The 27,876-nt window shown below is 41.5% G+C and overlaps 2 protein-coding genes across 2 annotated transcripts; one reads left to right on the forward strand and one right to left on the reverse strand.

The window, feature by feature from the left end:
• The first annotated feature begins 583 nt into the window (after positions 1 to 583).
• Positions 584 to 21,958, forward strand: gys2 (glycogen synthase 2). Its single transcript, XM_071502085.1, has 16 exons — positions 584 to 1,095; positions 3,653 to 3,834; positions 6,560 to 6,751; positions 6,905 to 7,090; positions 10,124 to 10,268; positions 10,559 to 10,676; positions 10,855 to 10,975; positions 11,106 to 11,212; positions 12,411 to 12,470; positions 12,630 to 12,708; positions 15,758 to 15,871; positions 16,655 to 16,781; positions 18,189 to 18,284; positions 18,801 to 18,964; positions 19,988 to 20,059; positions 21,128 to 21,958. The coding sequence occupies exons 1-16, from the start codon at positions 972 to 974 to the stop codon at positions 21,344 to 21,346; spliced, it is 2,106 nt and encodes a 701-aa protein (XP_071358186.1). The 5' UTR covers positions 584 to 971; the 3' UTR covers positions 21,347 to 21,958.
• Positions 21,959 to 23,509: 1,551 nt separating this feature from the next.
• spx (spexin hormone) lies at positions 23,510 to 26,850 on the reverse strand. Its single transcript, XM_071501964.1, has 6 exons — positions 26,086 to 26,850; positions 25,631 to 25,714; positions 25,416 to 25,473; positions 24,828 to 24,890; positions 24,581 to 24,667; positions 23,510 to 23,737 (listed from the first exon to the last, which is right to left on the reverse strand). Exons 1-6 carry the CDS (start codon positions 26,089 to 26,091, stop codon positions 23,673 to 23,675), a joined length of 363 nt encoding a protein of 120 aa, XP_071358065.1. The 5' UTR covers positions 26,092 to 26,850; the 3' UTR covers positions 23,510 to 23,672.
• Between the last annotated feature and the right edge of the window lie 1,026 nt (positions 26,851 to 27,876).

Below are 27,876 nucleotides of genomic sequence, written 5' to 3' on the forward strand. Positions count from 1 at the left end.
TATTTTATTTATTTTCCTTCTTTGAGCCATGTTCTTCCCATTTATATTGTGTATTATTGACGAAATGTTTATGTGACAAGGATGATTGTTTACTTCACATAATGTGTGAAATCATGTTCTTTTGACTGTTCTCAAAAATGTGATTATGCATAAATAAAAAGTAAAAAAAAAAGCGATGATGCTGTATTTCTGACATCATTAGATGGAGGTTGTGAGAAAGTGAAAGGGAGAGGAAAGAAAAGTTCTGATACATCAATCTGTTCGTGTGTGTGTGTGTGTGTGTGTGTGTGTGTGTGTGTGTGAAACATAGGTTCATTTCACCTCTTTGGACCTTGAACAGTTATTCAGATAAACCATGTTAGAAGTGACAGAGGAAAGGTCGAGGGGCCCAACCAGCTCAAGAGCCAAAAATGTTGGAAGCTACATTTTTAGTACATTATATTTTATTAGCACATCATTCATTGTATTTCATGTACTTTTTTGTTCCAAGACTTCCTTCTACACCAGTGTAACACACCAGTGTGTTGCCAGTCAGGCTCAAAGCAAACAGTCGACCTCATTTTGTTCATGCCTTTTCTTTTATAAACACCGACCTTGTCGAGGCCAGCAGTCCTCATGGGACCAAAACCTGGTCCTAATGAGGTAAAAGGGCACTTCTGAAGTCCTAGTTTGGGTTTGAGTTTGGTTGTCCACACTGAATGGAAGTCAATGCAATGTCCTAACAAGGGTATCTGTGCAAACATGTGTGTGTGTGTGTGTGTGTGTGTGTGTGTGTGCGTGGAGGGTCAGCCTCAATAGGCAGGGTGGGAGGTCTTTGCCTTCACAAGTTATCTTGTCCTGCTGTGTCCTGGAGGACTGTCCCCGCTGAGCTAAGGACCTTCACCCACAGGCCTGCTTGAAGGGTTTCTCTTCAGACTGCCACAGATCTGCTTCAGATTCCAGTGGATTCGGACCCCCCCACACGTTTCACGATGCCACTGTCTCGTTCCTTGTCCATGACGTCCCTGAGCGGGGTGCTGCCGGCCTGGGAGGAGGATGAGCTGCCTGTGGAGGACCTGCTGCTCTTCGAGGTGGCCTGGGAAGTCACCAACAAAGGTACGTCTGACCAGAAACATGTATTGATTCTTTAATTTCCATAAGAAATTAGATGCATGTTTCAACTGATGTATCCACACAGGTCCCGCAGAAAGCCCTCCAAAGCACTGCAAAATTATACAATGCAAATATGTTTACATTTTATGATATTTATTTCACACAGAGCCTGCAGGAATTACTCCACAGTAAAAACACAGAGCATCTGAGAAAAGTAATGTATGAAATAAGCTCACTACGGCAGACTGTATGGGTAATATTCTGTATCAAACTGTGACTCTTTGCCCCTCAAAGAGCAAATACTGAAATCTAGTTAGAGTGGAGTCAGAGTCTGCTCCCTCTGAAGAGTTAAACATTAAACTGCAGATAAGTCATGAAGAGGAGCAGATCTTATGTGACTGTTTCATCTGTCTGAGGCTAATAGGTGTCATGAATATAAACATGAGACACTAGCTGCCTGTGTTTGTACAACAGATGTCTGGGATCATGCAGCACAGAATGAGATTTGCATATTTGTATCATGATTATTTTGAACATGGTGTATAGTAGTAGTATAGTAGTATGAATGGTGAATGTTTTTGTCATTTGTAGTTCCAATATATATAGATTCAGCAGATTATAAAAGTCAACGGTACTTGTAGAAGTCCTTCAAAATTTGATAGGTCACACGAATCTTCTCCAATATAATATTGTGTTATTCTACAACTGCAGCAGCAGGGCCAGCCCTATAAACATGAATATTGGTGACTGACCATCTGACATTGGTTATTGGTCAGCTGAATGCCACGTGAGTAATGCAGATATATCACTGGTCGGCCGTCCGAGTGTTGGAGCTTCCACATTGGTTGGCATTTGTCACTAGGTTTGTCATTAGATTTAGACTCTATCTAGCAACATAGAAGCACATCACTAATACATTCTCTCTGTGTCTTCTCTCTTCAGTGAGTCTGAGAGAGGTGGAGCACTTTGTTACCCAGACAGAGGCTGTGCTCTGTGTGAGAGACACAGACTCCTCTAACTTCCTGTCTGGTCATTTTACAGTAAATCAGCTGAAGTCACATGTGTTTGATTTTGTCAGCTGCTGTCGTAATTATAAAACCAGGATTTTAGTAGGAGCTTGAAGTGACACCAGCTGACATTTGACTGAAACCAGCTGACAATAGACTGGAACCAGCTGATACTGGACTGAAACCAGCTGATACTAGACTAAAACCAGCTGACACTAAACTGAAACCAGCTCAAATCAGATTGAAAACCAGCTGACACTGGACTGAAACCAGCTAACACTAGACTGAAACCAGCTGATACTAGACTGAAACTAGCTGATACTAGACTAACACTAGCTGACAATATACTGGAACCAGCTGATACTGGACTGAAACCAGCTGATACTAGACTGAAACCAGCTGACAATATACTGGAACCAGCTGATACTGGACTGAAACCAGCTGACATTAGACGGAAACCAGCTCACATATGACTGAAACCAACTGATACTGGACTGAAACCAGCTGATACTAGACTAAAACCAGCTGACACTAAACTGAAACCAGCTCACATCAGATTGAAAACCAGCTGACACTGGACTGAAACCAGCTAACACTAGACTGAAACCAGCTGATACTAGACTGAAACCGTCTCACATTTATCCAAACTCTTGACCTTGAAATCCTCAAATCAAATCCTCAAAAAGTTATAAGATCCTTTTGGAATCTTGATATTTGGAGAAAAAATAAATCCGTTTTCTGATTATTAATTCATTTTTTTCATTCAGTTGTATTTAACAATTATTCTATGTATTTAAAAAACACAATTAAAAAAAGGTTTAATAAATGTTAAATATCTTGACAGTGGAGGGCACTCCGTTTTATCATTCCGTGAATTTGTTAATCAGGGATACAGGTCAGAGGTTACACACCACAAAACACTACGTGACCTTTGACCCATCTGTCAGTTTATGAGACAGCCAGTTGTATTAAGTGGCCTCCATGAGAGCCCTGCAGATTATCACATTTTACAGCAATAATAAATAGTTTCTTTGTTAGAGTTTTCAGTCCCAAATGCGTGTGTGTATGTGTCTAATGCAATTTGTAGTCATGTTGTCAAACAGTTCAGAGGTTATTGGTCGTCCTGCTGTTATCTTTGCCTTCACCTCTTATATAACCTCTGTTCTCTGATGCAGTTTAGACGTCATTATAGGCTCAGTGATTGTTGACAGTCTTTCACATAAATATTTGTTTTTTTGTTGCCAGGTGAGAGACTGGGAAAACATTTCCACATGTTTTAGTCTGTCACTAAACAGAAAGTTCTGACACACAGCACTCGACAAAACACACAAAATACTGCAGTATCAACCTTGCGATGGAGCATCAAAACAAATGAATAACCAATAAATGGCAACCTTTGATCTTTGCTGGTATGCTGAAGGAGAACAGGGTTCTACGTGTAAAAGTGCATGACCTTCATTTTTGTTAATAACATTAATATTTAAATATAGAAAAGAAGTTAAAAAAATGTGACTTGAGAGGTGTGTTTCCTTTCACTGTGTGTGAATGTACAGTTGGAGGAATCTACACAGTGATCCAGACCAAGGCTAAGATCACAGTGGATGAGTGGGGGGAGAACTATTACATGATGGGACCGTACTTCGAACAAAACTTCAAGACCCAGGTAGAAGCCTGCGAACCCCCTAACCCCAGCATCAGGAAGGCCATGGACGCTCTCATCCACAATGGCTGCCAGGTGGGAGTGTGTGTGTGTGTGTGTGTGAGAGAGAGAGAGAGAGAGAGAGAGCAGGGACTGCTCTCTCTCTGCAGGGAGCATGACCCCCACCAGCAGTGAAGTTTGTAGTTTTTTTTAGTGATTTGTACAATATTAACAGAATGTATTGTTAATATTGCCACACGTATATTTAAATATTATATATTATATTACATTTCCATATGTATTATTGACCTTGGTTCATGTGAAAATGATTTGAATTGTACCAACCCGACAGTTTCACTGCTGTCTGTGGCGTCTGTCAGTGTGCTTACCTCAGTGTCAGTGAGCAGATCAGGGCAGTCCATCACCAGCCACTCACCACTAGATGGCAGTCATACACCAGAGACCCTGATGGTCCAGAGACATGACATGTTGCATGGTCCAATATCTTTCATGTGAGATCAGAGGCCTTTAGTGACTCTTATAGATAGGCAAGTGGAACGAGAACACTTTTTACACCTTGGTCATTTTCACCTATATATTTTAACTGGATGAAGGATTTTAGTCATCAGTCGTCTTAAGTTATCTGAGAAAACACCCAGGCAAATGGCAGCTCAGGTCCCATCCACTCATGGATGTCCATGCATCAACTCTGAGATGCCTTGTGTTGAGGAATCACTGATCTCTTAACTGAAACTGCTTTATTTGTTGTTTCTTTTAACCCCCTGGTCCCTTTGTCAAGGAGGGCCGCTGACATGCAGAAAAGAGTCCCACCCGGTATTTTTCTGCTTGGTGGATTAACAGCTATGCGGTGTGCCTGTAAAAATATCCTGACACTGCTTTAATCAGTGTTTCTACAGGTTTTAATCGCTCTCTTACATAGGGAAGGACACCTCTGAGGATAATTCAGCTGCTGGTAAAAATGTTTGATTCATAAATTAGCAGTATCACTGATACTGTGTGTCCACCGTACAGCGCCAGAATCACAGATTTTAAAAGTGACACTGCCTTATTCTTCTACCAGTTTTAATCCACTGATCCGATTGTTATGGAGAGGGGGACAACTCTGTTGTAAATTTGGCTGCCGGTGAAAACCTCCCAAATCTCTGGTTCATAAATTAGCAGTTAATTAGACCAGCAGTCTCAGCTTCCAACCCTTCCCTGATGTCCTGTGTACGCGTACAGCGTTGGTGAAACACTGACTTTAAAGTGCTTTTAGTGCCTTTAACGGTTATAATCACTGGGTCTCTTGAAAGACTGACACTGAAGAAATCCAAATCAGGAGAAGCTGATGGCAAGGGTGGCGAAGACAACTCCCATGATCCCATGCTACTTCATGATGTCACCCAACGCCATCTTTTGTTTTTGTTGATTGTTGATATAATCCTATTTTTTCCCACCTCAGTGTTGTTAATCTTCCTGGTTCGTTGTCTGGACTGTAGCTGAAGCTCAGAGACACGGAAACTTCGGTTTTGAGGAGTCGTAGCTTTTATTTACTGACAAACAGCCTAAAGTGCACATACCTTACACTGCTACGTTCATAGCTACACTACTAACTGCTAACTAACGAGCTAACTCTCTGGTGCGGTCGCCAGCCTCACTACTCTCTCTCTCTCTCTCCTGCTACGCACACAACCTATGTACTGATCTCTTCCTGAAAGGAGCTGCTGTCCTCCAGTAACAATATTCTGTCTCAAACTTGCATTCAGATCTTGCACAGAGATGATGCATTAGTGCAGTTTGTTTTCTTGCTACCACTGCCTCTTTATTTACAATATATGCTCTTCACGCTTAATGTGCAGGTTTAGTTTCCCCATGTCTGTGCATGTGCGTGATGTGTGCAATAATCATAACTGATCTCAGAACGGTAGAAGCAGAGACAGGGACATTTTGGCTGTAGCCAGTAACCACTCAAAGATCACAGAATTATCCTCACTGTGCAAACCTCCAAACTAAGTTGCTGTCCTCTCCGCTTGCCAAGCTCCAGCCTTTGACAGGACACAGTCACACCCATGAAAATGAAAATTACACAATGAAGACAAGCATTGCTTGCCTTGCTTATATTTGGTAAAAACTAAACACGCCATGGTCAGCTGACTGGTCTGTTAAAATAAAAGCCTGCAAATTCATGAGTTAAACATTTAAGAAGATTTAAAGATAAAAATTTAAAGATTTTTACTGAAGTACTTTGAGCTACTTGCACTTGACTAGTTTAACTTCTGAGAAAGATTTTCTACATAACTACATTCTTGAGCCTATGTATTTCTATAAAATATATTTGGTATGCAAATTATGGCATATGTTATAGTAACTACGATGTGCTTCCATATTTAAAGCTAACTTCCATGACCTCCAGAAGATTCATTCTGGTTAAGATGGCAGAGTTTTAAAATATAATGTCAGGTGCAGTTGCAGGGAAATATATGTGTAAAATAATAAATGCATCATTTAGCTGCAACGCTGTAGCTACTAAAGAAGCTTAGGTTATTTTAAAGGGAATTTAAGGGGAATTTTAAATGACTTTGACTTTTACAGTTTGTTTTTCCTTATTCCTCTACTTAATTCAAGACATTTGCAACTTTTCCTCTGCTGTTATTGGCCAGAAAAGTGTTGCAGGTCAGCAGTGTGTCTGCCAGAGTGCCTTTAAGCAAAACACTCATTATGGCATGTTTTCAGTTTTTCCAAGCAGAGTGGAAATTTTGGAAAATGAAACTTTTTAAATTTCTCTCTCAGTGGGTCTTCTCTGTTTATGTTGATGTTGCAGGTTCATTTTGGCCGCTGGCTAATTGAGGGCAGCCCCTATGTGATCCTGTTCGACATTGGCTCTGCTGCCTGGAACCTGGACCGGTGGAAGGGGGACCTGTGGCAGACCTGCCAGATTGGCCTGCCCTATCACGACCGAGAGGCCAATGACTCGCTCATCTTGGGCTCCTTGATCGCATGGTTCTTCAAAGAGGTCAGCTGGTGTTCAGCCTGATGTTCAGCCCATTGCCCATCAGTCAAATCCCTACATTGCTCTAAGCCTTGCTTCTGTTTGTGAAATCGCTGCAGCTTCAAGTTAGTGACAATGTGAACTTATGTGAACGCTGCTGCTTCTGTTGTTTTGCAGCTAACAGACAACCTCGGAGACAAGCCAAATGTCATTGCTCATTTCCACGAGTGGCAAGCAGGACCTGGGCTTATTCTCTCTCGTTCCCGCAAGATTCCCATGGCAACAGTATTCACAACACATGCCACCCTGCTGGGACGATACCTCTGCGCAGGGAATGCTGACTTTTATAACAACCTGGACAAGGTGAGAGGCCAGCAGGGCTGACCAGGGCTGCAGTACTCAGACACCTGCACGCTCCACACTGTCACTGCTGAAAGCTAGACTGTAACAAATACAGGCACAGAGCAGATGATTGCCACATTATTACTGCAGGTGACAGCGCAGGTTGTGCATTACTTTTTAATCTGAGTGGCTGTGAATTACACCTTATTTTAAGAGCTACATAATTTCACCATACATGGTGCATATTCCTAATTATTTCGATCCTCGATCTGGTCATGGGTTTCTGAGGGAGGATTTCAAAGTCTGGAGTAGTGTAGTGTTCAATTCATGTCTCCATCTTTACTGAAGAAATAAAATCTTTTCCTTTGTGGCAAAAAATCTGACTGTGATAGTTATACACTCTTTTGTTAGGCATAAGATCTCTGTTTGGTGTTGGTGGAAAGTCAAAGTGCTCAGTCAAATTAGGGCTGAGTTTAATGTGTTTTTGCTCCTGAGCCCATTTCAAGTCCTGTAATGTTAAGTATCTACTGATAACAAATCAGATCTGATATTATTTTGATTGTACTTTAAAATTACATTGTTTTATTTATATTATATTTATTTTTGGACAGCAGAATGACCCATTTTTCAATTGAACCATATGATGGAATATGTTTCTCATAATGCCACAAGTGATTATTACCTCTGCCAAAAAGGTCATGTTTTTGTGTCTGTTTGTCAGCAGGATTATGCAAAAAGTACTGAACTGATATGCACAGAACCTGGTGGAAGGATGAGGAGACAGATTACATTTTGGTACCTGTCCTGGTTGAAGGGGGATGTTTTTAATCAACATTTTCATTTTTAATTTCTCAGGATATAATGTTTGGGGGTGGCATGGTGGTGCAGTGGTTAGTGCTGTTGCTTCATAGGGGCCTTTCTGTGTAGAGTTTGCATGTTTTTTTTTATTTGTCAGGGACCATGTACAATAGACACTAAACTCAGTTGAGAAAAGATATATTGCATCAGATTGTAGTTTATTAGCTAATTTCCATCTGCATGTTCTCCCCGTGTCTTTGTGGGTTCTCTCAGGGTACTCTGGCTTCCTCCCACAGTCCAAAGACATGCATGTTAGGTTAACTGGTGACTCTAAATTGCCCGTAGGTGTGTGATTGAGTGTGTGGTTGTCTGTCTCTATGTGTCAGCCCTGCAATAGACTGGCGACCTATCCAGGGTGTACACCACTCTCGCCCAATGTCAGCTGGGATTGACTCCAGCCCCCCCTGACCTGGTTTTGGATAAGCGGTATGGAAAATGAATGAATGAATGAATAATGTTTGGATCTTGATGTAAAGAATTTGACATATTTATGGTGTTGATCTTGATGAGTTTAAACGGTTTGGTGCAGATCCAGATGATAATCCCGATCTGACAGACGTGTAAAATGGATTGCCGTTGGCAGCCATGCTAGTTACATACAACTGATGTTCCATGAAAACAACAGAAATCTAAACTTATATAGAACACACACACACACACACACACACACACACACACACACACACACACACACACACACACAAATAGGCTATATTCAGCAGCTGCCAAATTCCTTTTCACTTTCTAAGGTTCAGCCCTTTTACAGGCACTTAGAGCATCATTAGTGATGCTGACTTGTGTGGAGGGGTCAGTGTGTTGTTTGTGATTGGTTCTGCTCTGCTCCGATCCTAAAGGTCAGTGTGGACCTAAAGGCCACTCACTGACTGAATGGATAATTGACAAACACCTTGTCTGTCAATTATCCGTTCAGCCTGAACAGGAAGTCCAGATGAACTTCAGCTGTTCTGTCAATGGAATCACATCAGTATGCATTTTCAGCTTTGTTGACTGTGACACACACTGTAGCCACAAACAAAGGAAATCAAACTGATAATTATATTATGTATAATTATAATCCCAATGAGTAATGTAATAATAATAATAATTGCATCATTTCCTGTTTTACATGCTCTACTCACTCAAATGCACACATTCAAACACAGTGATGCAAATACACAGTTTTTCAGATGGATCTTATATCTTAACTGAGATTTTATTATCTTATCTGTTATATGTTATATGTTATATGTTATCTCTTATATGATCTGATTTTATAGGTCAGACTTTCACAATAGCATTTCTTATCCAGAATGATATAAACAGCTGTTTTTGTCACAAACTGGCTCAGGGAATATGACAAGTAGAGAGTCCACACAAAGTTCTACTCAAAACAAACAATTTATTATAATGAAAAAGAGAAATGAGTAACTGGGTGTGGCGATCAGCATGTTTAGCTGTGAAAGCAGTGGATGATGAGTGGCATATGTACTGTGAAGGTGTTGTATGTGCAAAAGCAATAGATGATACCAAAATGAAGGGATGTAAGCAGTTGGAAGGGGAGAACAAATGAGCACATGGGCCAGCTTTCATAGTCAGGAAGGCCCAGGTGAAGTGTGTCAGATGATGACCTTCCCGTGTCTGTAAGTCAAGGATATTGTGATATTGTTTGTTTCTGAGGACAATGTTTCACAGGTTGTTGTGTTGTGTTGTTGTGTTTCACAGGTTGGTGTGTGAGGATGTTTGGCCTCTATAGCTGTGGTCAAACTAGACTATCACAGGGTTTTAATGTAGTTAAAGCTACTATAAATATGGTTATTAAGCACAATTATACATATAGATAAAATGATGAACCCAGAGTGGCCCCATCAAACTACTGCATGTTGTATGGAACTGTAACACAGCTAGTGTGAGCTGCAGTCTCCCAGAAACTCCTGATGTGTCATTACACAAAGACAGAGGCTCTTTACATGTGCCTGGATGACAGTCATCTACTTCCCAATGCTGACCTATATCGCTGAGCTTTTAAATATCACAGAAATGAGACACTTTATAATCATGACATACGTGTTGAGTGCTGACTCCTCCTGTCAGGCACAGTCTGTAGACTCTACACTTTATCTTTTTTTCTCTCTTTCAATGTGTGAATTTGTTTTTGTGAATGATGTCTACATTTAAAGCTATGTGTGTGTGTTTCAGTTCAACATTGACAAGGAGGCAGGTGAGAGACAGATCTACCATCGCTACTGTCTGGAGAGAGCGGCAGTGCACTGTGCTCATGTGTTCACCACAGTCTCTCAGATCACTGCTGTGGAGGCCAACCACATGCTGCACAGGAAGCCAGGTGGGGAGCCCTTCACTGCTCTAATTCAGTAGTACAATTAGAATGATTCAGTAATTCAGTGGATTACCTGCACAGAGTTTGGTTGGTCACTTTGTTGGTCTGACCATCTGTCCAACAATGGGTCTACAGTATGAAATTAAGTATGAATATTTATGGTGCCCTGAAGATGAACCCGGAGTTTTGCTGACCCCCTTACCTCCTCTAGCACCACCATCAGGGAAAACTGACCAATTATATAACTGTCAGCCTACTGTCATCAAAGCTCTCCTGTTGCTGTGTTGATGGTGCAGATGTGGTGACTCCAAATGGACTAAATGTGAAGAAGTTCTCAGCCATGCACGAGTTCCAGAACCTGCACTCCACCAGCAAGGCCCGTATCCAGGAGTTTGTCAGAGGACACTTTTATGGGTGAGGCTTTTTTATTCATGCAGTTCTGTTTCAACTTGAAGAGGTGGCTAGCGAGTTGCTAGCTGGCTAGATATATGTGTATGTATGTATATGTATATATAGATAGATAGATAGATAGATAGATGACTGTCATATTCCTCTTCATTAAACCTGATGGTGATTATTAACCACCTGGCAGCCATCTGGACTTCAACCTGGACAAGACTCTTTTCTTCTTCATCGCTGGACGTTATGAGTTCTCCAACAAGGGAGCTGATATTTTCCTCGAATCACTGTCCAGACTCAACTACCTGTTGCGGGTGAGGTGCTTTGGCTTGATGCATTCAGAACCACTCTACTGTTTGTACATTTATACTTAACCATGCATCTCTGCCTGTGCCCCTCCGTACCCTCCCCCCACACCCCTCTTCTTCTCCACTCTCTTCACAGGTCCACAGAAATGATGTAACAGTGGTAGTTTTCATCATTATGCCCGCCAAAACTGACAACTTCAATGTGGAATCACTGAAGGGGCAGGCGATACGCAAACAGCTCTGGTACGCCATTCTGTAGTCTGAACAACAGTCCAATAGCAGCAGAATTAGATACTGCACATTTACATATAAAACATTTGACTAACACTGTAACCCACATCCAGGTACAGTGATTAAACAGGACACGCCTTTGATGGCAAACAGAAATACACTCACCAAGCACTGTAGGAACACCTGTGTGCCTACTTATTCATGCAGTTATCCAACCAGCCAATCACGTGGCAGCGGCCCAATGCATAAACGCCTAAAGACACAGGTCAGGGGCCTCAGTTAATGTTCAAATCAAACATAAGAAAGGGGAGAACTGTGATCTCAGGGACTTTGTTTTCTGATGTACTAATACAAGGTGATTGCATGTGCCACCTGTTGGGAAGCATCTGGCGTAAAACATAAAACTTCTTCAGGTGATAGTTTCACAGTTGACATCATAGTCTCCATCACTGCTTCCAGTGAGAGACTGGATGATGTTGGAGAGGTGTTGTTCTTCCATGGTGATTGTGTCTCAGTTGTAGAGTACTGAGAGGAGAACTTTATTATTAGCCCAACATATGTCGGTTTGTGGTCTTCATCAGGGTCACCTGACCTCCACTTGGAATTTCAGTGACTCTGACCGTGGCATGATTGTTGGTGCCAGACTGGTTCGAGCACTTCCTTAAAAAAAAATGCTGCTCACACAACAGTCTCTAGAGTTCAATCAGTGAGTTCAGTGAACTTCAGTGGCCTCCACAGTCTCCAGACTTGGATCCAGTAGAACCTTTGGGATGTGGTAAACAGGTTTGTGCATCTTTTGTGACGTCTGTCGAATGTGCTCTGAGGAGCATTGGGTCAGAAAACACTCGTGAGTCATTCTGAATGGCGTCTACAACCACCACCTATTCTGTTGTTTAGTTTGAAGGACTTGTTGCCACTTGAGCTGCTGGGGGTTAAAGGGCACCTCAGCAGTTGCTATCAAAGAGCAAACACACTGCTCCTTCACGTCTCCTGCCCAGATTTATGCTGCTGGTCCAGGAACTGACTGGTAGCTCCAAGGCACAAGCCCACTTCTCTAACTTCAAGAATTACAGGATGGTCTCAGAATTCAGGCCGACTGCCTCGGTTTTTGTTCTAATATCGTGTTTGTGAATTGTATGGGATTGAATGAGTTTAACGTTGCAGTGGAAGCTCGTGAATTTCTGAGGCAGGTTTGACTTTTCTCTCACAGGGACACAGCTCACACTGTGAAGGAGAAGTTTGGAAAAAAGCTGTATGATGCTCTGTTAAAGTAAGTCCATGGATACTGCATGTGAAGCCATATCTTTATTGATTTTGGTGAGAGATTACACTGATGTGAAATTGTGTGTGCATCAGCACTGCTCCTGTGTGATAAATGAAGATAATGCAGGGTTTCTTTTTGGTGTTTTATTGTTCGCTGTGTCTTCAGAGGGAATATCCCCGACATGAACTCAATTCTGGACCGAGATGACTTCACCATCATGAAGCGAGCCATCTATGCCACTCAGGTACTGGAGCCTGTTTGTGTTTCTCCTTCATCTTCTGTTTAAATAAGTACTAAGCACCGGTTTTTGGTTCATTTCTGCCATCTAATGTCTACAAACCTATTGATACCTGCGTCTGCTTCTAATATTTACCTTGTATTGACCACATATGGCCTTGTTTGAGTCTTACATAGTCAGCAAGCAGTAAAGTTTCATTATAACCTGCTGTTCTCCAGTCTTGTCTCTTGTTTCTCTCACCCTCTCATGTTGGTGACAAAACTTTGTTTCCCAGAGTCCTGTTCAACCATCCATCTCATAACATAACTCTACAAATTACAAACAAAAGTGTACAGAATGAATTCCAAACAGAATATACAGGAAACAGTAGTTGGAAATGGACATAACTGATGAGCTATTAAAGTATTATAACAATACATGTATGTATATATATATATATATATATATATATATATATATATCCCAATAAATCTGTTCTCATTGACAGGTCTTTCTGTTTCTGTTGTCATGACAGCAGAAGAAGTTTGAAACAGTGACTGAGCTGTGGTCCATTAAGACGACATGTTAACCAGCAGTCACTTCAAGCTGCTGCTAAAATCCTGACTTTATAATCATGACGTCGTCTGACAGAATCTAACACATCACTTACAGACAAAGACTAAGCTGTGACTGAAGCTGATTTAATGTAAAATGATCAGTGAGGAAGTTAGAAACTCATTCACATCTATGTCAGCTGCTGTGCGGTCAGTTGAATGTGCTTAGAGAAGTGTGCCTGTGGAGGGAAGCCTGAGCTCACGCTGGCAGGACAGTACAGGTGACTCTCTACAGAAAGTAGCTGAGCTTTGTCTAAAGAGTAGCTTTTTTGAAAAAGAGAAAGTTGCTAAAGGGGTCTGAAAAGCAACAAAGGCAACACTGTCAGTCAGTCAGTCAGTCAGTCAATCATTCAGTCGGTCAGTTGGTCAGTCAGTGACAGCTATGTTAATAGCAAATGCTCTGGAAGATATCTCTCCCCCAGATTGCTCTCATGTCTTTGGCTCTATTTTCATGAAAGGATCTGGTTCCTCAGGAGAGATTGATGCAAGCGACAGCCCCCGCTGTGGATGAATTATGGGACATGAGATTCCACTGAGCAAAAAGCATGAATGAACATCAGAGCTGTAACCAAGCGAAGCGTGGGTTAATTACCCTCCTCTGCCCCAGAGCATGGGGTCAATAGGCTGGCTGTGTCGAGGTGATGTATGTCACAGCACAGAGAGCCTGTTCAAAGGTCTTTCTCAATTACATGAATTTATGCCAATGTCAATATTTCATCGGAAATGGAGCGAATGCAAGTAGTATTGACTACAAGTGTGAGGGAGTGACGGAACAGAGACCCACTCCGATTGGTGATTGGAGGAAGTGCTGTTGTGATTATTTTTCTGTTTGTCATTCTTTCATCCATAACCAGCTTCGTTTATTTCACAAATCTTCGTGACACTCAGAAGGATGTTGCTCCTCTTCAACCAGCGACATGTGCACAATTCTTACATTTTAATAGACACAAGCTGCAGTCCTTCATGTTTGCATTGATGAGGGTCAGCTCACACTGTCAGGGCTGAACAATGGCTCGGACTCAGATGCAGACAGACACAGTTTGCAAGTTCTCAATATGTCCTAATGCAAAGTCGGTACACGGGTGATCAGTCAGTGGAGCAAAGGTATCCAAATCAGCAGGCAAAGGCAGGGTCAAAAACCAAAAACAAGACAAGACACTAATAAGGCTCACGGGGAATAAAGGCTGGAACATAGTCACAAAGAAAAAGACAAACTGGCACAGAAGGAAGGGAACACTGAGACTAAATACTCTGGGAGAGGGAAGACAATGAGACACAGGTGCAACACATTAGGGCAGGGCAGGTAATCACACAAGGGGAGGACACATGAGGGCAGGAAGTGAAGAACCTGAAATGAGAAAAGAGGTGAGTATCAGAATAAAACAGGAAGTACAAGACAAAGAACACTGGGGGAAACAAAAAAGGAACTCAGCTATCCAGCTGAGGCATGACACACACACTATTCAAAAATTCATGGGGGTTATGATATAATTGTATTGTTGTATTTGATGTAATCCTTTAGAGGATTACATCAAATGGGTGGCTGTGGCTCAGGAGGTAGAGCAGGTCATCCACTTATCAGAAGGTCAGTGGTTCGATCCCTGGCTCCTCCGGTCCACATGTCGAAGTGTCCTTGGGCAAGGCACTGAGACCCAGGTTGCCTCTGATGGCTGTCCCATCAGCGTATAAGTGTGTGTGAATGTTAGAAGCACTCCACTGTAGATGTGTGTGTGTGTGTGTGTGTGTGTGTGTGTGTGTGTGTGTGAATGGGTGAATGCGGCTCACGTTGTAAAGCACTTTGAGTGGTCAATAAGACAAGAAAAGTGCTATATAAGCAGCCCATTTACCATTTATGGAACCTGTACGTATAAGCAAAGCACTGCTGGTTTTGTGTTGTGTTGTGCTGTTGTGCAATCAGATGTTGTTCCCCTGCGCTGTTCAGTACTTCTCAGAATCAATCTCTGAAAGGTGACCAACCCTCAAACTCAAACACCCGTTTTGTCACTTCACTGCTTTAGACATTGGTGTTTATTTCGACCTGACATGTAGTATATGACTCTGACGCTGTCCTCCACAGAGACACAGGAGAGGACAGACTTTCAGAGACATGAATTATCTGTCCAGACTACAACATCATTCAGTCCTCTGTCCTGAAGCAGTGGGAATAAACCGCATTGACTGATCAATTTATTAATATTATTATCCCTGAGGTGAAATTGATTGGCAGTGTGGGGATAATAACACTAGCTACGAAACAAAGATGAAAAATCATCATCATCAATATCTTAAAAAAAAAATTCAGAATGATATAATTCAGGAATCAGCTGATTCCCTTTAAAATGACTGATGATGATGATGATAAAATTATAATGATAATCTTGTAAGTAATGTGTAATTCCCTTTTACCTTTCCCTCTTGTATGTTTCACTGTTTTAAGACACACTTTTCACTCCCTGCTGCAGAGACACAGCCTCCCTCCAGTGACCACTCACAACATGCTGGATGACTCAACAGACCCCATCCTGTCCAACGTCAGACGCATCGGTCTCTTCAACTCCAGGAACGACCGCGTTAAGGTAGACAGCATGTCCTGTGCGTTTGTGTTCATCGTTACTGTGTCGTCCTCTGTGGGCTGTGAATCATAATGAAATACAAGCTCTTGATCAGAACTAGTGAAGGACTTTATGTGGACATGTGAAGAGCACTTTGTGGTTCGAAAGAGTTCAGCTGCCTCATCGCCACATTTTATTATCATACATCATTATTTAATTAACTTTTTTTTTTCATGGTAACTGGTCTGTTGGTAGATTTGACTGTTCATCTATTAGAAAAGAGTAAACACATAAACAGAGTTTGTTTAATCCGGAGAATAGTGACTTTTTCATCTGCAAAGATGTGGAAAGTAATTACTTATATTTAGTTTCTTTTGCAGTCACATGATATTTTGCAGGAAAATGATGATGAATTCCAGATAAGCACAGGTGGATGTCAAGCAGTGGGGCTCATGCTCTGATGGCCATGGATATCTGCTGTTATATGTAGAAAAAAGATGAGAGGGTGATAAGGTCACCACAACACTGAGACTCATCCTCAGAGAAACATGAATAAGGTTTAAGATCTTTATTGTTTCACATCCTTGGGCAGGTTACTGAACCCCATGTTGCCCCTGATGGCTGACCCACCAGTGTATGAGTGTGTGTGTGGGTGTGATGTATGAATGTGCGAGTGAATGGGTGAATGTTTCCATTTACCATTCACATACTGCAGCAAAGATAAGTCTTTCCTGTTGAGTTGATAAATGGAAAATAATAAAATAAACATTTGTACTTCCACAACCTCATGTTTCTGTTCTCTCTCAGATTATCTTTCACCCTGAGTTCCTGTCCTCCACCAGCCCCCTGCTGCCCATGGACTATGAGGACTTTGTTCGTGGCTGTAACCTCGGAGTGTTCCCCTCCTACTATGAACCATGGGGATACACACCTGGTAGCTTTCTGCCTTAACACTGCAACCTATCATATACAAGTGCATAAATGTCTACACACTAGGAACGGTCCTATGAGTAACGTCAATGTCAATTAAATTAAGACTCGTCTAAAAGTGAGAAAACGGTCAGAGAACAGTCAAAACTTCCACGATGAGCTGTGTTACCTGAACACCTTACCTAACTGAGCAGGATCTCAGCATCTGTGAGTAAATAATGTCATATTGTTTTGCTGAGTGTGGCTAATGTTAGCAGTCATAACACCACCCTTCTTGCCCTGCAGGTTACTGTCCACATGCCTGTGCTGAATGTGGTCACACATTCAATTCAATTCAATTCAATTTTATTTGTATAGCGTTACAGAGAAAAACCCAACAGTTCCCACAAAGAGCAAGCGCTTGGCAACAGGGGGGAGGAAAAACTCCCTTTTAACAGGAAGAAACCTCCAACCGGGCTCAGGGTGGGGGGGGTCTGCCTCGACCGGTTGGGTTTAGGAGGAGAAAAAAGGGGGGGAGGGGGGAGGAGAGAGGAGAAAAGAGAGAGAGAGAGACCAGGAACAGCTGTATAGGTAATGGTGTTATCAATAATAATGACAGATAACAGTGATAACACATGTTCCGATCGAGTAGTTATTTTAATTTTTTAAATTTTATTTACAACCTTGTTTCCAAAAAAGTAGCGACACTGTGTAAACTGTTAATAAAAACAGAATGAGATGATTTGCAAATCATGTAAATCCATGTTTAATTGAAAACAGAACAAATACAACATATCAAATGTTGAAAATGAGAAATTGTATTGTTTTATGAAAAATATCTGCTCAGTTTGAATTTGATGCAGCAACACATTTCATAAAGTTTGGACAGGGTCATGTTTACCACTGTGTTCATCAGCTCTTCTTTTAACAACACTCTGTAAACAATTGGGAGCTGAGGAGATCAGCTGCTGGAGTTTTGGAATGGAATGGAATGTGGGAATGTCCCATTATTGACTGATATAGGACTTCAACTGCTCAACAGTTCAGGGTCTCCTTTGTCATATATTTAGTTTCATGATGGGCCAAATGTTTTCAGTGGGTGACAGGTCTGGACTGCAAGCAGGCCAGTTTAGTTTCTGGACTCCTCTACTTCTTCTACTTCTTTGCATGGTAGAGTTTAACCTGTATTTATGGATGCAGTGACAAAGTGTGTTCACAGACAGTGGTTTTCAGAAGTGTTCCTGAGCCCATGCAGTGATTTCCACTACAGAATTGTATCTGTTTTTAATGCAGTGCTGCCTGAAGACCTGAAGCTCACGGCCATTCATTATTGGTTTTCAAAGTTGCCCCTTGCACACAGAAGATTTTTCTGGTTTTTTTGAATCTTTTAATGATGTTATGACCTGTAACTGTTTTCTGACCTGTGCTCCAGGTGAATGTGCTGTTATGGGCATCCCCAGTGTGACCACCAACCTGTCAGGTTTCGGCTGCTTTATGGAGGAGCACATCACAGATCCTGCTGCTTATGGTATGGACACACACACACAGACACACACAGTTTGAGGCAGTGGCAGCTGGTGACTCAAATAATTGGGGAGGACAGGAGGAAAACCAGCCCAACAACGGTTAGCTTAGCGATCCTTCAGCTGCTACAAGCTAACTGTTGTGTTGGCTGACATGAGGAGCTAGCTACTGCTTGATAAAAAAAACATAAATCTGAAAAGATTTTGGAGTGGTTGAAAAAGCCTAAACATATACAAATGTAATTAGTTAGTGATTCTTTTGTAATATGCTGCTGTACGCCGCTGGAGCGTTTCAGTCAGAATTTCAATAATAAGAAGAGAGAATATAATTTTATAAATGATAATGAGATTTGGTATTTTTTATTGCAACTGCTTTCTGTTTTTGTTATTTTGATCTCTCTCTTGCTTCTCCGAAATAGAGGAGGAACCTCCTCCTCTCTGGACCAGCCTCCTCTGGTCTGAAGCATTACATGTGTTCATCCTCATCCTTATGCCCCCCCCCCCCCCCCCCCCCCACTCAGGTATCTACATCGTGGACCGGCGGTTCCGTTCCGCCGAGGAGTCCTGTAACCAGCTGACCCAGTTCATGTTCAGTTTCTGCCAGCAGTCGCGACGTCAGCGCATCATCCAGCGCAACCGCACTGAGAGGCTGTCAGACCTGCTGGACTGGAGATACCTTGGACGGGTCTGTTTCTCAGTAAATTTATATCTACTTTGGCTTTACACAGACAGTGGTGCCAGCAGGATTATATAACCAAACTAGTCATAGTCCAAAATGTATTGGAGAAGTTTATCAATGAGCAGTAGACTGACAAGTGCTGGGAGAAAATACATGTATGATTGCCTTTGTGCATAAAAGTGACCACACTATGTTGTAACTCACCTGAGCGTGCAGGTTTCAGGAGCTCATATTCAACTGCAGTGGTCCGGGTTCGATTCCAGCCAGAGGCCCTTTGCTGCATTTCAGCTGCTTTTCTCTCTAATACTAATTGTAAAGCTGTAGTTCACTGCATTTTTTGTTACCCTTGATATTGTTGGGTTATAAGAACATGAGAGAGTGTGTATCTGCATTTTGAAATCTCAAAAAATGTTTGGCATTAAGAAACAATGGATTCCCTCAATTAGCTTAATAAACAATCAAAATCATAAAAAAAAGTACATACAGTGCATACAGGATTACAGCTGCCGGCGCCACTGTACTCAGAGACAGCGTCTCAGATTTAAAGTTGGGATGGACACAGGAACTCTTGTGCAGTGTTGAGGACTAGGGACTGTTTAGGGCTGGGTATTGTTCAAAGATTTCTGATCTTGGTACTGACACCAATACCTTGATTTCACTAACGATTCTTAAAGACTTTTTTAAATTAAATCCATTTCACAGAAATGACAGTACACATCACGGCACAAATTTTAGTTTTACTTTAGTTTTATTTTTCAGTTTGCTGTCTTTACACACTCAAACATGTTTGTCACCAGCAGTATTAGATCTTGGTCCCAGTATGCTGCATGCTGATATTTGGTATCAAATGACAAGACATTTTTTGATCCTATCAAAGTATCACACCACTTCAGTCGGTCTATAAAAGCCCAAACGATGATTATGAAGCTGAGATGCCTTTAAAGAAACTCAAAACATATGAGACAAACATGCTAGAAGTTCAGTTAAATGTTGTCTGATTGAACATCTCTGCTGACTTGTGATTGACAGTTCTATGTACATGCTCGCCAACTTGCCCTCAGCAGAGCTTTCCCAGAGAAGTATAAAGTGGACCCCATGAAGGTGAGCAATGCTGCACAAAGAAATGACACAGTTTGTGAATGAGTGAATGAATGAACAAGAGAATCAATACATTTATTTTGTCTAAATCATTGGTGTTAATGCTAGAAATGGTTTTAGCAATTTGAAACTGCCAAATTATTTGCCAGTTTTATTCATTTCAATTACTTTATGTTTACAGGGAATTAGAGAAGTTCCTCAAAATGTTATTTACTATAAGAGTTCTCCCTGGGAAAATGGAGCAGACTAACAGGTTTACACACTTGTGGGGTTGTTAATATCTTAGTGGTGCAACAAACTGAAAACTTCGTGCTGTTGGTTTCCAGTGAAATGCCCTTTGAGAAACTGCACCACAGCCTTCCTCTGATTCCACATGGATGTACATGATAATCCCTCTCATGTACTGACTGACACACAGTGCATATTGTTGGATTTGATCCACACTGGTAAGGCTTTAATTGACAGTGTAACATTTGGATGAATGACAAGACATCATTTTGGATGGTGCTGAGGCTGAACATGGCTGTGCTACATGAAATAAGACTTTCTCCCTTCTACTGTGGCTCTTCCTCCTCTGGTTCAATTACTGGAGCTGATACTACACCTGATACATCATTTCCAGGATTCATATCCATTTGGTTTTCAAAGTCATAATTAGAATCAATTTTAGATTAAATATAGGTGAAAACATATCCATATGACAGAGTTATAATTTATCTAATCGAAAAGACAGGAGGGAAAGAAGTAAAGGAAGGAAAGGACGAAAGGAGTGAGGAAAGAAAAGAGAGGGAAAGGGAGTGAAGAAGGAAGGGAAAGAGAAAATGTAGCAAAAAGCTAAAATGAGAAGAAAAGATGAAAAGTTCCAAGAGGAGGACAAGTCTGAGATTTCTGATGTCGCAGCTTCTTACCAGCACATAAATGCAACACTTGATGAGTACAATCCACGGAGCAACTGATTATGATGGATAATCTGTTTGCAGGAAGTTTGAAGTCTGTGCTAGAACTGAAAGGTTTGTAGTATATTCTAGAAAATGACAATCACCGTATTTTCCAATAACTTTATCTCCATAGATGGAGGGTTTCCGTTACCCACGCCCCTACTCAGTACCCCCCTCTCCCTCAGCCTCCCTCCACTCCACTCCCCACCACAGTGACGTGGAGGATGATGATGATGAGCCCTACGATGATGACGAGGAGGCTGAGAGGGACCGGCTGAACATCAAGGCCCCCCTTGTGCTGGGTGCCATGCCTGAGGGAAAGAAGAAGCAACCAGGAGAATCAGGAAACTGAGCAGCAGCAGATTGTACACAGGTTTATCAGTGAAGTGTGTACAGAATGACCACAGAAATAAACCAAATATCTCTGATTACCACATATAGCTACTGTACAGCAGTGAGGGACAGCACACTACCCTGCTACAGTAAACGTACCTGTTTCCACTGTACTCCCACTTCTGCTGCTGCCAGGTCAAACCTTACCTCCCTCAACTGCATCCATGGGTGTTTGAAAGTTTGTGGATTTAAAACAGTTGCAAAAGGACCCTAATGTATTCTGTAAATGGATACATTAAATAGCAATTGGGTCGGCTATACTACAGTGACCCCATTTCCAAGGATGGCCACACTACATATCATTGTTCTGGATCTCAATGAATCTGGACAGGCCTGGACCTGTTCCTCTGGATTTCAGTTTTTCAGTGGTGTTCCTCAAGGCTTTATTTCTGGCCCACTGCAGTTTTCAGTGTACATGCTTCCTCCCAGTCAGGTTATAAAGATGTTGTCCTCAGCTACTATGCAGATGACACTGTCTTATGTTATCAATGCAATCCAAGAATTCTAACAGCCTAAATACTTGTCTGGCTTAGTGAAACAGTGAAATAAAAAATGCATTTTACAAGTTCTACTCCTGTGTTCCTGTGCTGCTCAGTTTTTGTTTGGTTTCTGTCGAATGTATAACATGTCTAAACAGCTCTCTTTGAGTATTTATATATCCAAATCTTTCTCCTATATATATAATAAATATAATTACATTGAACGCACCAGATGCATAGCTTGAGTGTGTTAGCATACATGCTAATTCTCATCTCAATATCTCTTCCTGTAAAACATTAAAATATTTTTTCATCACTCATTCTTGGGGGCGTATAAAGTACATACATATATCCAATCAAATGTAATTTGGGGTAACAAGCTTATCAGTCATAGTATTTAAAATAATCTCGATCACGAGCTCCAGGGTTGTAAAAGCCAGCAGAGTAATTTCATGGGTCAGACGAACATGTTTGGATTTCAGTTGGTGAAAACTTTGTTTTCATTTCCAGAGAATGTAGTTGAGGTCTGGTTTATTCACCCATCCTCCTCCTGGTCTAACAGCAAAGACGAGGGAGGTGTGGGTGGAGAACAGTCCTCCTCTAGCCACACTTTGGGCGATCCAATTACATTTGTAGCATCTGATTTACATCACTCTCATATACTCCACATGTATTCTGTTTCACTTCGACGTATGTCACATTATTGAGGTCATCTAAATTGGACTGACAAATTCTACCAGACATTTTGATTCTTACTTCTGCTTTGATGACAAAGTGAAGAATATTTTTCAGTTGTGTTGTTTCCAACTTAAGAAAATAACAAAAAATGTGCTTTAAAAAAAATCTCATTTACATTGAGTTTTTTTTACCTGCTTTTATTTTCCGGCCTGGACATGCCCTTTTCTCTGGTATCATATCTCTATGTTCAGTTTAATGAATGAGCATAAACCTGGTGCTGCTCTCAGAGATGGAATAATTCTCTGTGTTTTAAGGAAGACTACATGATTGAGAACACATAAAGTCTGATGACCTGGTGCAGTCAGAACAGCTTGGAGCTCAACACTGTAAAGACAGTTGATTTTGGAAGAACCCAGCCCCACCTGCCTCCATAACTCTGTCTGACTGTCTTGAGACTGTGATATACATCTTGTGTTGAACAGAGAAACAAAATGAAATCTTAATACACTACATGGCCTAAAATGTATGACAACCAAAACATTCAAGCTATATATAGACAGACTTGTGATTCATGGTCAGTAAAACAGACTCCACTTATCTGACTTCAGTCTTTCCCTCAGATGTTAGAAGCTGGTTGGGATTTGCTGCCCACAGCTAGCACCGATACTGGGCAGTAAGTTATGCTGTATATGTGGGCAGGGGTGTCCACATACTTTTGACCACATCTTTCTGAGACAAAATGTTAAAGAAATTGTGTATGCACATAAAAAGGGGGTAAATATTTGATGCTGAAAGACAATTTAGCAACTGGTGATGTCCCTCATTTACATGCTCATATAGTATAATCTTGAATGATTTATATACTTTATATGCCATTATAATTACTGTACGCTTATCTTACACTTTGTGATCAGCGGAAAGATATTGAGACACATTTTGTGAAGGAAGTGTAAAACCTCAGAGAATCCCAGACTGATGAATTCAACCTCTTTTTATTAAAACATCACATTTCAAACAGAATTTATATTTACAAAACAGCTGTTTGTATCCTGCACACAGGACCGAACAACTTAGATTCAAAAACAAACATGGGGTTTTCTGGGAGCTTCACAAATGTCTGAAAGCCTATCAGAAGAATTCTCTCTTCCACACAGGCAGCTCCTGGAAATACACCTCGTCTGGGTTTTCATCAGCTAGAAGAGAGAGAGAAAATTAACATTAAATCATGGAACTAAAATATGGATCTTGCGATAAAGCCAAAGCAAAGGACAAATAAAAACTTTCGTGTGTGTGTGTGTGTGTTGGGGGGTGGAGGGTGGAGGGGGGGGGGGGGGGGGGGCTTTTAAAAATGCATCCAAAACCTTTGTCAAGCAGGTGCTCAGAGAGGGGGGTCAGATGTTTTTGAGTTTAAAACCATTAAAACTGCACATAAATGAACTGCAGACACTGGTGTTACAGTGAGGGTTATCCAGTACTTATCCACTAGTCATAGTAATAGTTATCCAGTTGGACCACAATAATCTCTAGTGGGAGTGGTGGTGACCCCTCACTTTTCAAAATCACATTTTGCCAAAATCCAGATGGAAAAGGTCTGATTCAATAAAAATGCTGATGTGCTCAACTGGGTCACTCTCACTTTTCACGGTGTGCTCACAGCAGTGAGATTTATGAGCGGCAGCAGGTGCTTTGTTTACATTTTTTTGCCCTGGGTTTTGCTTCTTATGCTTGATGCAGGAAGCCCTGACCCTGCTGAACAACCTCCAAACCTCCAGGCACTCCTGAGGACTGAAACAAGCACTACCTCCTCTTCTGCACGTTTTTTGGGCTAAAAATCCTTAAATTTGATATTTTGATTTTCGGAAATACTAGAAAATACTAGAACTGACTGTCAGTCAAGAGAGTAAAAGATGGCGTTCTTTTGAATACAGGTGCAAACACAGCTTTATCTACACATAAAGGTAAATGTGATTTATAATACAACAATTTACATAGGGTTAGACATACATATAAACAGCTGGGACAGCTGTTGCTCTCACCTCCCTCTCTGGCCTGCTGCAGGTAGTTGAGCAGGACGGTGGCTGCCTGGTCCACACTCAGCTTCTCTGTGTTCTGACTGCGGGTCTCTGATGGGAACAAACAGCAAACACACATTATCTGTGCGCTTCATGTTGATTCCAGCTCTCAGACTGCTTTGGAAAACATTTAGGGAAACTTTCTTATTAATTATCAAATATCAAATCAAATAAAAGAGGCTGTGACATATTTTGTTTTAATTAAGTGTACCTAAGTGTAATGTGTCATAGACATCTCCTTCTTTTCGGTCCTCTGAGATGAACCTGCGACCCTCTGGAAAGAAAAAATAGTTTTGGGTAGAACCAGATAAGAAAGGACTTTAAATAGCTACAATACCAGTTTATCTCCTTGTCTTAAGAGAAATCTGGAGACCCAAGTGCTCACTTATTGAAGAAATAGATAACAATATCATAAATGAATACACACACGTTATGTATTATAACCATGCCACTGTGAAATGATCCAATACATTTTAAAACTCAGTTAATTCTTTTCACATTGAGAGTTGTATTTAATTCGGTTACAGCTGTTATTATTTCACACAATGATTGCCATCTCTCTCTCTCTCTCTCTCTCTCTCTCTTTCCCATACAGTCTCTCTTCATCACAAAGTCATAACTGCGCCATGTTTGTCTTGATTAACTTCACCTTATGAAATAAAACAGAAAAAATGTATAATGTAATTATATGACATAATGTGCGTGTATTCATTCATGTGACAATTTATTCCACCTGTTTATTTAATACTGAACACTCTGGGTCTCCATACAGGCATGTAATCAGAAGGTAAATACATACGTGTGCCCTTCAGGTACAACATGGCCTGCGGGGTCCAGTTTCTCCGCTGGAAGGAGCCCTTCAGGAAGAAAAGAAAAGGATTTTGTTGTTGTCTTTTAATTCTGCCCTCCTGTCCGTTAACATCCAGTCTTTCTCAGACTATGAGCCCTTTCTTCAGTTAGTGAGTGAAAACGTCACGGTCAGTAGTTTCATGAAGAGAGATAAAGCAGCTTTACCTTCGGCGCACTCCACGACTGTGAGATAAACGTCGCCAGGAGTAAAAGGGTGAGCACATAAGTGATCGTGATGGTCCTCAAGCCCTGTGGGAGAGAAAGCAGCAAAGACTCAATCTGACACCTGCATGTTGGTGCGTAATTAACGCATTACGCACAGAACAGGCGCGTCATGAGCAATGATTCAATTAATGTAGTAACTTTTAAACGTTGAAAAATATTGTGGCTGTGAATGTAGATACGAGCTTTGTTTAAAAGATGTTACTCATCGACAGTCAAGTGATGCCAGAAAGTATTTGAAAACACTTCAAATTTTGAATAAGTCGTTTATCAAAATGTTATTGTGTTTAAAGCAGCCCTGGAGAAAAATGTTTTTAACTTTTTTTAGGTTGCAAATAATTCTGGATACCACGTCTAGAAAAAAGTGAAAGCGGTTAAACCAAAAGTCATGTACTTACTTTCATTGTGTCAGAGGTCCTAAGGGCCTGGCGTCCAGCAGAGCAGACGGAGTAACAGGCTCAGAGTAACTGCACACTGTCCTGCTCCGTATTTATATCCTGGGGGGGGGGGGCGGCTCCGCTCCTTCATGATGCCAGCAGCTATAGGTCACGCCAATATGATGAAACGGGGGCGTTGGGAGAGTGAATGAACAGAGCTACCGATCAATGCTGCTCCTTTCGTTGGGGAATGCGGTAGCCTGTAAATATTTCTGCATTAAAACAACCGCCATAAGCACTTCCAGCGGCCCTTAGTTTTAATCACTCAGGTTGGAGCTGCAGGCCGTTAATGTAAAATGTGGCCTGGCTCTGGGTGATGTCACTGTCGATAGGAGCAGTGATATTTCCCCGCCCTGTGGGAATATTAATATGTTTGCACCGTGCTCACTGAAGCAGAACACCAATAGATGAGAGCTGGAATTCATCCAGTAGTAATGGATGGAATCACCCAACGTCTGCAGAATGAGTGAGGCTGGGGTCCCTGGATTTTACTGTCACTGATGCCAGTTTACAAGGAGATGATTAAGAGTCTGGGCAGCTCCCAGACACTGAGGCAGGAAGGTGGCCAGGGTGTTTACAACAGCTGAGAAGGCATTTGGAAGATGGGCACCAGACACATTGTGGATCTCTGGAAGAAAAGAGCTTTTTCAGAAATGAAGTGGTGCTGTTTAATATAACTGTAGGAAGAGAGCAGTGTTGATGTGCTCCAATTCATGCCACGTGACACAACCAGACAATACATTTTAGATAACAGAAGGTATTGCTTTCTATTTGGTTGTGTGACAGCTTTGTCAATCTGTATGTCCGACAAAATGCTGAAGCGTTAAGGCAGAGCTGTAGTCTAGTTTCTACTGATCACATCTTAATGCACACTTTATACAGGAATATGAATATGCATAAAAAATCATTGATCATATGAGAACATTTACAGGAAGTTTCAAACAAACTGAAACAAAAATTGTCTACAATGGACAACTGTACTGTCATCACATCAGAGGCTCTTCTGCCCATAGTGAAAAAATACTTTGAAAGATTCTCCACGTACAGTGTAGTATGTTAGCTGAGGGGGCTCAGGACTCAGCTACGCTGACTGATTTGTGTACAGAAGTGGTTCAGACACTCTCTGCTATTGTCCTGAGAATTGTCAGACCAGTGATCGAGGAGAGCTTACTCAGGGAATCTCAGGCTGATATAAGCAAATCTTTGTACATATGTCTAGGAGACTCCCTTTCTCGTAGCTTTACTGCCGCTCTTCACGTCCCACAGGACATATATCAAAGTGCTGAAGAGCTGTCAGCACTTTTACCTGTCAGCACTTTTACCTTTCACAGAAGGTAAACTCCATAGCATCTGAGGTAATCAACAGCTCTGAGTGGCCAGCACAAATTCTCTTCATCTCATGGGGCATAATGCTACCACGTCTGAGAAGATATTTGAAAAAGCTGAAATCCCAGTGCCTGGGAGAGTGTTGGCAGCCAACAAACAGTCCACAAAAAGCTATAAAAGCTCTGAGTCAACACCAGAGATCCCTGAACCAGAGGAACCAGAGCAACGTGAATCACTGCAGAGCATGACGTTCTCTTCAAATGGCTCAGTGAGACACCAGACATGGACAAAGATAGAGACAGTTATCCCCTGTCAACACCCTGTCCTTCAGGTCAGAGGTCACCACCTTATGAGGCTGCACTATCTGAATCCTTCAGTGATGATGATGGTGATGATGATGATGGCGTGAATGACAGAGACCATGTT

Source organism: Trachinotus anak, unplaced genomic scaffold (assembly GCF_046630095.1).
Source record: "Trachinotus anak isolate AG129_WGS33_773 ecotype Australia unplaced genomic scaffold, CSIRO_AGI_Tana_v1 ptg000018l, whole genome shotgun sequence".
Lineage (NCBI taxonomy): Eukaryota > Metazoa > Chordata > Actinopteri > Carangiformes > Carangidae > Trachinotus > Trachinotus anak.